Source organism: Ipomoea triloba, chromosome 7 (assembly GCF_003576645.1).
Source record: "Ipomoea triloba cultivar NCNSP0323 chromosome 7, ASM357664v1".
Classification (NCBI taxonomy): Eukaryota; Viridiplantae; Streptophyta; class Magnoliopsida; order Solanales; family Convolvulaceae; genus Ipomoea; species Ipomoea triloba.
In genome coordinates, this window is record NC_044922.1 from 24917754 (window position 1) to 24928611 (window position 10858).

The window sequence follows — 10858 nt, forward strand, 5'->3', positions numbered from 1 at the left end:
GAACATAGATTATGTGTTGTTCACGAACGAATTGTGTTCATGAACATGTGCATGTGTTTGGTAATTAAGTGTTCACGAACCTCTTCATGAACGTACACGAACATGTTCGTGAACGTGTTCGCTAACATTAACAAACACGTTCGTGAACTTGTACGTGTTAACATTAACGAACACGTTCGTGTACAAGTTCGCGAACGTTAACAAACACTAATGAACGCTTAACAAACGAACACGAACATGATCTTCAAAAACCTTAACAAACGAACAAGAACACGAACACTCTAAAATCCTTAACAAACGAGCACGAACAATCTCCGTTCGTTAACAGCCCTAAATGTTGAAATGGTGTTCAAATAAAATGGATTTTTGATACTTTTGTAAATAAATATTATTCTATTTCTAAAAGTATGCTATATATATATATATATATATATATATATATATATATATATATATATATATATATATATATATTCTATATTAGTAAGTATGGTGATGTTTTGTTGCCCTAAAACTAATCTTATTGGTTTTTAAGGTGATTGTATTCTCAATATTCAAATCAAAACCTCTAGTTAAATGGAAAAAAAAAACAAAAAAAAAAACAATTAAAATTTTGTCATTCCATCCACACCCTTACGAGTTTTGACTCTTTTTATTTATGCAAAAACTCTTATAAGACCGTCTCGTGAATCCCCATTCATGAGACGGGTCAAGTTTTTCGTAAGCATTGTATTACATTTTTCTTCATAAGTATCTCTTCAATTCCTAAATATTATATTTTAATTTAAAAGTATTATAATTTTTCTCAAAAATATCACATTTTTTCTAATACGTATTACACTTTCTTATATAAGTAATAATCAATCAACTTACCGATGATTAATAATACACTTTTCCGGCCTCATAAGTATTACGTTATTCCTCATAAGTAATAGTCAATTAATTTATCCCTGATTAGTATATCATTTTTTGTCATAACTCTTCAACCCTAAATATTACATATATTGATTTAAAAGTATTACATTCTTTCTTTTTCTTTTTCTTTTTTTTTCAAAATATCACAATTTTTCATATAAATATTATATTTTTCTTCATAAGTAACACTCAATTTATTCCTAATTAATATTACACTTTCCATCATAACCATTACATATCTATCTAGACTCGACTCGTCTCACAGAAAAGGATCTATGAGACGGACTTACAAGATATTCACTCTTTTATTTAATATTTAACTTGCGTGTCTTTATCTAATTGCTCCTTGTGTATTGGTTTAATTTTAGCTAAGCAGTTAACTTGTAATTGCTCCTTGTTGTGTATAAATAACTCTTCTTGGCAACATGAGAAGGTTGTTGAGAGGTGAGAGGGTGATTTCTTGTTTTTACTTCCGTGCTAAGTTCCTTACAATACAAAAGGTTGACTTTGGCTGTAAATTCGTGTATGTTTGTCTCTTACATTTGTCCCATAATTTCTCCAAATACTTAGCCTAGAAAAGTATGAGTTTGTGAGGTTGACTGCCTAGCTAGAATTCTGGGCAGGTTGTGTGCAGTGGTTGCATGTTTAGCAAAGTTAATGAGTAAAATCCACGCATAACAGTTGGTATCAGAGCATAGACTTAACGATTTGATGATAAAATTGATCTATGATAACTATATTTTTCAGCTTATATTACTTCATGCACTTGTAGTATAAAACGTGTGAACTTATATATAGTACAAAATGCGTGCACTTCAAAGTTATTATTCTTTGCACTCGTAGTATGTATAATGTTGTGCCTTTGACTTTTGTAGTATGAAATTTATGTAATGTTGTACAGAAAATACTACACATTTTTTTTTATATAAATTTTCCTCCATTAAGGAGCGTTGATCTGGACCATAACAAGGGATGTTTAGTGGTGTGGTCCGTCTTAGGATTGTGAGTTGTGCATTGGTTAGCTACCTGTCCATCACTGTTGTAGTTGTCGCACATTTTGGGGTTAGTTGTGGTGTATTATGCCGTTGTTACAATATTTTTATCGTGGAGTTTTATTTTTCTACTTCTGGGTGTGAGTGTTAATATTTGTAATTAAAAATAGTTGTTCGTTTCTATTAATATTGTTAGAAAAGAAACATGTGTTTGGAAATCGTAGTGTGGAAATGATATTTTTCTTTTTTTTATGCGCAATTGGTTGTTGCTTGGAAGACCAGCTAATTTTTCTTTGGGCAAATATTCTTTACTATTTTATCCTCTTAATTTTCTTAATCTAAGATAATTTGTTGGTTTAATCACAGTTGTGCATCCTTTGTTTTTAACAATCTAGGTTAAATCACACACACATTCTCACTTGGGAGATATTCTTATGAGAGCGCCCGCACACACACACACATGGATGAGTTCGGGTGCAGGGATGCACCCAGGTGTGGTCATGCGGTTAGATCTGAGCCACGCCGTTGATCAAATCTAGATCAACGACTCAAATCAATGAAAATTTAAAAAACAAAAAAATGTGTGTCTGGAAGAAAGAAGCATAAGCTAAAAATGACATACCTTAAATGATACAAAGACGCACATTTTTTCTTTGAAAATTACAAAGACGCACCTTAAGTGTTAGAACAACGCACCTTAAGTGTCAAAATGACGCACCTTAAGTTTTGCTAAAACATTTTGTTCTTGAGGGTCTGAGCTAGGAGTCCGGGAGACCCCTGACTCAAACCCCTTAGTTCAAAAGAGAGAAGGGTGGCGGGCAAGTAGTGCCCTTTGAAGAAGAAACATGATGCACCTTAACACAAACCCTACGCACCTTAAGTTTGCTCCATATGGAAAATAACCAAATTACAACGGTATTTTTTTTTAAAAAAATATTGTTAATCCTGAACGTTGATCTTGAGAAGATCAATGGCTTTTACCGCACAATCACACGTAAGAAGATCAACTACATGCGAAAACTTGTGTGAGATCGTCTCACCATGAGACGGGTCGGGTCGGAACGAGTTAAGATAAAAAGTAATACTTATAGGCACAAATGTCATACTTATATACTCAAATGTAATACTAATGAGGAATAAATTTTTTGTTACTTATAAGGGTAAATGTAATACTTTTAAGGGAAAATACAATACTTTTATTTGCATCTTGACCTGACCCGTCTCACGGTGAGACGGTCTCACACAAGTTTTTGCCTCAATTATATATATATTCTTTCAAATCATATCATAACAATAACATAACATAACTAAACCATCTCTTTTATTCAAAATAAAATTATACAAACTAAAGGTGCATACATATTCAGCAAGCCAAACAAGAGAATGCATGCGCTGCAAGCGAGCTGGTTGGCTTACCATCAAACATTAGGTTTTATTACATATCATCATATAATAATGGTTTTGATCACAACAACAAAGGAAAAAGCTAAGAGAATATATATATATATATATATATATATTATTATTACAGCAGGGTTTTGATGTCATTGGCTATGCTTTGGGAATCGAAAGAAATCCCATACAGTCCTCTCCTAGCCAGCCCCGCGCAATACAACCCATTTTTGCCCTTCCAATGCATGGGGAATTCTGGATTTGGAAGCCCATCCTCATTTAACAGATAATCATCTCCCTCCAGTCCACAAAATCAATACAATTCAAATTAGTTACCACAATAGATATATTTTCCACATTATATTATATATATATTGTGGATCTTTAAATGATTATTTTATTAATGAAGGGTTTTAGCTAGGTCAATGCCACGAATATGTTCAAATAGAGAGTGAGGAGACCAAGGGAATTTGAATGAAAATAATGAAAGTGTATTTATTTGTCTAAGCTGGAAAGCTTAAGAGCTGATTGTGAATCTGACTAGAAATGAGTAAAAACAAATTATTATATTTCGAAAAAATTATAAGTTTCTAACACGTTATTAATTCTACTAAATTAATTTTTTTAGTTATGCTATTGAAATAAATTAAAGTATAAATAAAATTAAAAAAAGTTTACATCAAATAATAATGGTGGTGATGATGATATTAAAACAAAAAAAAAAAAAAAGGGTATTCAATAGTGATAAAGAAACCTGAAGCCATTTGTTGGTGGATCTTTTGAAGCCAGTAGCAAACACAATAGCATCAAATGGATGTGAGATCCCATTCAAAAATGTAACATCGTAGCCATTGATGGATTCTATCGCAGGCAACACCTGTCATTATACACCGTTCATCTATCATATTTAATATAAGTTATTTTGTCAACTACTTCCACACATTTGTGGTAAATTATTGTGTGGACCACGGTCCAAAATAACATCGTTGAATTTTATGAATTAGAATAATGTACTTTATATGCTAATATAATATACATTATGTTTTATAATAATAAAATTTTTGAGATAAAATAATTTACTTTATAAATTAGAATAATGTACATTATTCTTTAGAATAATATACATTGTGAATTATAAAAATGCATATTATAGTGGATTGGATAAAAAAATTAGTAAAATGATATTATTTTTGGATCGTGGTGCACACAGTTGTGTGACAATGTTTAACTTGCAATTATTAGTTTACTTCCTATATATCTGCTTACTTATTTCTGTACTGTATGGAGTATATACTGTTACAATTTATTTCTGCATGCATTGCATGTCGCCTTACCCTATGTGTTTTTATCATTTCCATTACACTACAAAAGATCCTGCCTGCCCTTCACTACTTTTTTTTTTTTTTTTTTTTTTTTTTTTTTTTTTTTTTTTTTTTTTTGTGGCTACTAATTAATCCATTCTTCTTTTTCATTTTTTCTATACCATCAAATTTTATAATGTTCAAATAAAATGGATTTTTGATACTTTTGTAAATAAATGTTATTCATATTTCTAAAAGTATCATATATTTGTTTTTGTTTATATTAGTAATTATGGTAATGTTTTGATACCCTAAAACTAATCCTATGGAATTTTAACGTAACTGTATTTCCAAGGTTCAAATCAAACCTCTACTTAAAAGTTAATAAAAAAAAAATAGTGACATCTCATCTACACCCTTATGAGATTTAAATGTTTTTTTAATATAATTTGGTGTCTTTATCTAATTTCTAAATATATAAATTTTGAGAACTATATATAATATCTTTCATGCTTATTATGCAAAAAAAAAAAATGCATTTTTTCAGATATTACCTTGTTTTTTTTCTCACTATGATGGGCATGACTAAAATGTCTTTTTTTTTTCTTTCAGTGATATAAAATTAAATATCACACAAAATTAAATGATAAATAATTTGAATTAAATCTTGTAAATTAAAAAAGAAATTCAATGGGGAATAATAAATGTGCTAATTTAAGTTATTCATTTAAAAAATATATATATTCAAACCATTCTGTATTTAATATATTTATATTATTCATTTTGCAATATGAGTTAATTTTATGTGGCTGAATTTCAGCCACACTTTAAAATCAAACACAAATATATTGAGAACATTCATTTTAATATCATATATTATAACCTCCTTTCATTTTATAATATTTAAACATTCATTTTAATAAATGAATTTAAATGCGAAACACATTATACTCATATGACACCTCTATTGGGAAGGTCACTAATCGAACTCGATCGGGTATTGACTCTTTAGACTCTTCTAATAGAGTTAGAAGTATTTAAAAAAAAAAGAATTAAAATGAGAAGAAATGAAATATATGTACCTGAATCTGACCGGACTTGACCTTATCATGGGTTCCGACGTCGAAGATGGGGTATCTTCCGTCCTTGACTTTGGCTGTAAAGGGACCCTCTTTTGGCCTTTTCACCCCATAATATTTGGCTGTGTCTCCATATAAAAGCTTGCTAAGTAACAGCAGGACCGAGTCGACAATCCAATACGGCATGTGATACTTCACCATTATCGTTAGCGCCAAGTATCCCATTTCTCTTGTTATAAGGTGAAACTGTATATATATATATATAATTAATCAACATACATACAAACAAACAAACAAACATTTGTGTATGCATTAATGCAACTTTCCAAGAGGCAGTTGGGGAGGGGGACGGTAGATGTTAAGGTTAAAAAACCCAAAATAAAAAAAAAAATTATATTTTATTATTTTTTCAATTAGGTGCACTAAAATTTCACATACAGAGATTAACTCTATTCAGGTCATTGCTATGTCGGTAGGACCTAAAAGGTGACAAAACACCTCTTATGGTTCTTAAAAGAACTGCATTTTCTTTTTTCAAGAGCTGAATTCGAGACCTTTGGCTAAACTGGAATAATGATATGTAAAAGTACATAAAAATTGAGTAATAAGATTTTTCTTGTTAGATACAATACTCAGATTAATATCGGTTCACACCGAGTTAACCCAATTAAGGAGTAAATTGTTGGTTATATTGATTTCTGTTATACTGAATTTACTTCAGTAAGGAGTAAAATACAGGTCATATTTGTCTTGTTAGGAGTGTACGACTACTAATGCTTGGGTAAAAGGAATGGGATTGTGTGCAACTTGTTTCCTTGTGGGGTACTCAGATGTTGTCAGACCAAGAAATAAAAAATAAAACAATATTGTATAGTTACCGGGCTCCGGACGACGATGGAGGTTTTAGCACCGTAATTGCTTAGATCAAGAGCAATTTCCATGCCGGAATTCCCGCAACCCACCACCAGCACTCTCTTGTTTCTATACTTCTCGCCGTTCTTATACTGCGTAGAGTGGATAATCTCCCCCGCGAATCTCTCAACACCCTTTACCTCAGGGATAAACGGGATACTTGCTTCGCCGGTGGCCACCACCAGAAAACTCCCGGAATATTCCTCCACCTCGCCGGAATCCGCCATTCTCGCCGTCACCTTCCACTTTCCGGCACCCTCATCATACGCCGCCGATTCCACCGCCCTTTTGCACCGAGGGGTGATCTTGAAATTTTCAACGTACTGGTCCAAGTAACTTATAAACTGTTTTTTCGGAACATAGGTCGGAGCAGTCGCCGGAAAATGGAAATGGGGAAGCTCACAAAAGTTCTTGGCAAGGTGAAGATGGAGGCGATCGTACGCGTATTTCTTCCACATGGAAGCATAACAGTCGTCTTTCTCGAGCAAAATGTTTGGAATGGAGAGACGATTTAAACATGCAGAAGTGGCGAGGCCCGCCGGACCGGCGCCGACGATGATCACCGTCGTTTCTTCTTTCGTTGACATTTTTTTTTTTTTTTTTTTTTTTTTTTTTTTGTGTTTTGTTTTGGAAATGAGAGAAGAGAATAATAGTTAGGTGTGCAGTAAGCGATTGAGTAAAGCGAGATCCAATGTAAGGGTAAAGGGTTATTATATAGTGCAATGGTACCGTGAGATCTATCTGTAAAACGTTATCCATACCACTTGTCAAAATCTATCCGCCATATTAACTACACACAATTTCTAATTTTCTAAATTTAAATAAATTACACAAATCTATATCTATACTTACTATATATAAAAGTAACATCATCCTTCCAAATTTTTTCCCGCTCAAACTTTTGTTAATATTTAATTACATAATTTATTAGTAAAATAATTAGTAAAGCTTAATCGGTAAGAAACTTTTATATGGAAATTAAATAATATCTATTAATTATAATTGGTAATAATTATTGTTGACAAATTGAAAAAGAAAACGAATATTATTAATTAATGGAAAATTATAAAGATTCCTAATTGACTGACATAATATTTGATTAAGAGATAAATTGAAAAAGAATCGGCAAGAAACTTTTATATGGAAATTAAATAATATCTATTAATTATAATTGGTAATAATTATTATTGACAAATTGAAAAAGGAAATGAATATTATTAATTAATGGAAAATTATAAAGATTACTAATTGACTGACATAATATTTGATTAAGAGGTAAATTGAAAAAGGAATCTGATATTATTAATTTATAATTCTCGCATTCTCTACCTATAAATTCAATGTAATTCTTCATTTTGCACTTGCCTCCCTCTTCTCCTCATTTTGGTAGTTCTCTCATTCCCTTCTTCCACCGCTCAGTAAGAAATCATATTACACTATATATAAAAGTAACATCCTCTTCCAAATTTTTCCCGCTCAAACTTTTGTAAATATTTAATTACATAATTTATTAGTAAAATAATTAGTAAAGCTTAATTGGTAAGAAACTTTTATATGGAAATTAAATAATATCTATTAATTATAATTGGTAATAATTATTATTGACAAATTGAAAAAAGAAACGAATATTATTAATTAATAGAAAATTATAAAGATTCCTAATTGACTGACATAATATTTGATTAAGAGGTAAATTGAAAAAGGAATTAGATATTATTAATTTATAATTCTCACATTCCCTACCTATAAATTCAATGGATGGTGACAAAAAAAATTATAATTCTTCATTTTGCACTTGCCTCCCTCAGTCCCTCCTCTCCTCATTTTGGTAGTTCTCGCATTCCCTTCTTCCACCGCCCAATAAGAAATCATATTACAAGGTTGAAGGTTGATACTATATTTACTTTTTACAGGTTTAATTGCACGTGTAATTCCAGATAGCTCTTGAATGCAAATTTACAAAAGGACGGATAATTACTCATGTTGCAGTATCGTGCATCCACGTTGCTTGTCGGTGAATAACTCAATAACGGTCATGGTTTGGGGATGAGTTAAATGCTGAATTTCTGTCTCTTTTGCAGGATGAAGTCAAAACCATTTCTACTTATTAATTTCGCCATGTTATTGAGTGTTAACAGGTAAGAGATATTTCTGATTAAAACGCCAGTCTTTTCATCTTAGAGTCTTGGATAGTTGGATTCACCTTGGTTTGATATTAGCTGAATCTTCCTTTTATGATGATATGAATTAATTATTGCATTTTCTTTTTATAGTCATATACTGGCCAAGTGTTTGCAAGCTTTTGAGCCTCGAATAACATCCAATTGTTTAGAAACATGTTGATCCTAGCTTCTTCATGCATCGTTATACTAATGGTCAGGGATTGAGGGTCAAAATAATTCATCGTTTATTAGTTTAAGTTTGTCCCCTTTTTTCTCATTTTTGATGTGTAAACTAAAATGCTAAGGATAATGATTAATTGCCTCTATGAACTGGTGCATCTCCATCCAAAATGCTTAGATAATTATCGAATGTGCTTTCTTTCAAATCGTTGTGGGCTATAGCAGTTGAAATGCATAATTTTGACGTCTCTTTCTCCATCAATTTTAATGAAATGTGACTACAAGAGTGGCGTATTAAAGAGAGTGTTGCAAGCATGAAACGAGATTGGATGCAGGTTTTCTTTAAAAATAACTCTGTAGTTGATAGATGAATGATTTTGTGATGTCTAAGTGGTCTTTCTCATGAAAATTTTAAATTAATTGCGAACTGGTAGAAAACCAGTAGGGATTTTTGGCTCAGCATTGTATATTTCTGCATTCTCTTATGAGTTCAGATATTCAAAATCTAATGTTTTAAGTATATATATTGCAAAAGTTGGTCGGTTAATTAAGTTCTACTATTAGATATCTTTTTCTACACCATTAATATGTAATATGCATTTTTATTATATAATAGTTGACATTATATTTATTTTTGAAATTATTTCTTATTTATTTTTCTATATTTATTTTAATAATAATATAATTAATTATCTAATCATAATAATATACAAAATTGTCTAAGACTGCGAATTGGATTCCAAAAACACATTTTCATGACATTGATATTTCCTAATATTCTTATTAATTATTTCCAACCTAAATATTTCAATTCTAGCCGAAATTAATGTACCAAAATATTAATTATTTATTAACATAATTGCCTAATATTCTTATTTTATATTTAAGATATAATATTATTAGTACAAAATTGACAGTGGGCTAAATTTCATTATATCATATAGTTAATCACAATCAATACGTCTATGACTGTATGTGATCACATAAAATTTTAATTAAACATTGTGACTACTCCTTAATTAATCAAAATTATATGATCACTAGATGATTATCTTGATATTTTAGGCATCAACTTTAAAGTCTAAAAACAATTATGCAACAATGTGATAAATAAATTCAAGTATACTCCCAAGAAAGTTGGTTGGGAAAAAACCTCATCAAAAAAACCAACTCCTTAGACAGAACAATGTTTGAAGGGAACTAATAGCACATCGGCCACTTCCCCATAAACTTTTCCTGGTTCATGTTTTCTCACACTAAAGGCATAATTGACAGGTAATCTTTTCAAATCTTAATAGTTCACCTATGAAAAAGCTTTTAATCTCAAGTTAACACTTTAGACGGCCTTAGGGTGCTTAAACATAATGCACTACCGTATATAATTTTATAAAGTTCAACTTAACAAGGAATTATTATAATTCATAACATATGCAATTCTAAAGGCATATATAAATTCCATAACTAGAAAATATAATGTTATGCTAGTGAAAATTATGTCTGAAATTCAATAAGCTCATATCCAAATAAATTGTACACCATAATAGCAATTTTAAATGATCCATAAATTATTATTCAAATAATAACATAAATCCAAAACTTGAATGATTATAAAATTTGAATAATAATAACAATTTATAATAACTATATACCTTTCAATAATTGAAAGGTTTTACTTGTATGCCCAATACAAAAATCATTCAATTCACATAGTAAACTTTATGAGAAATAGCTTAAAATTGTAAATCCTAACCATATCAAAACCATATGACATGTTGACATTTACAAATTAAATTCTCACAAAATTAAATTGCATAATTTAAATCATAATACTATGCACTTAATTTAATTATAATGCATAAAACAAACTCATTAAAAATATGAATATAAAATCAAATATTCATTTTCAATCAAAGTGGGCATCACAA

General features: G+C 30.3%; 1 protein-coding gene across 1 annotated transcript; it reads right to left on the reverse strand.

Annotated features, from left to right (window-relative positions):
* Positions 1–3206: 3206 nt before the first annotated feature.
* Positions 3207–7233, reverse strand: LOC116024887 (probable indole-3-pyruvate monooxygenase YUCCA10). The gene is made up of 4 exons (XM_031265908.1): positions 6558–7233; positions 5683–5925; positions 4054–4176; positions 3207–3597 (listed from the first exon to the last, which is right to left on the reverse strand). The coding sequence occupies exons 1-4, from the start codon at positions 7176–7178 to the stop codon at positions 3433–3435; spliced, it is 1152 nt and encodes a 383-aa protein (XP_031121768.1). The 5' UTR covers positions 7179–7233; the 3' UTR covers positions 3207–3432.
* Positions 7234–10858: the final 3625 nt, after the last annotated feature.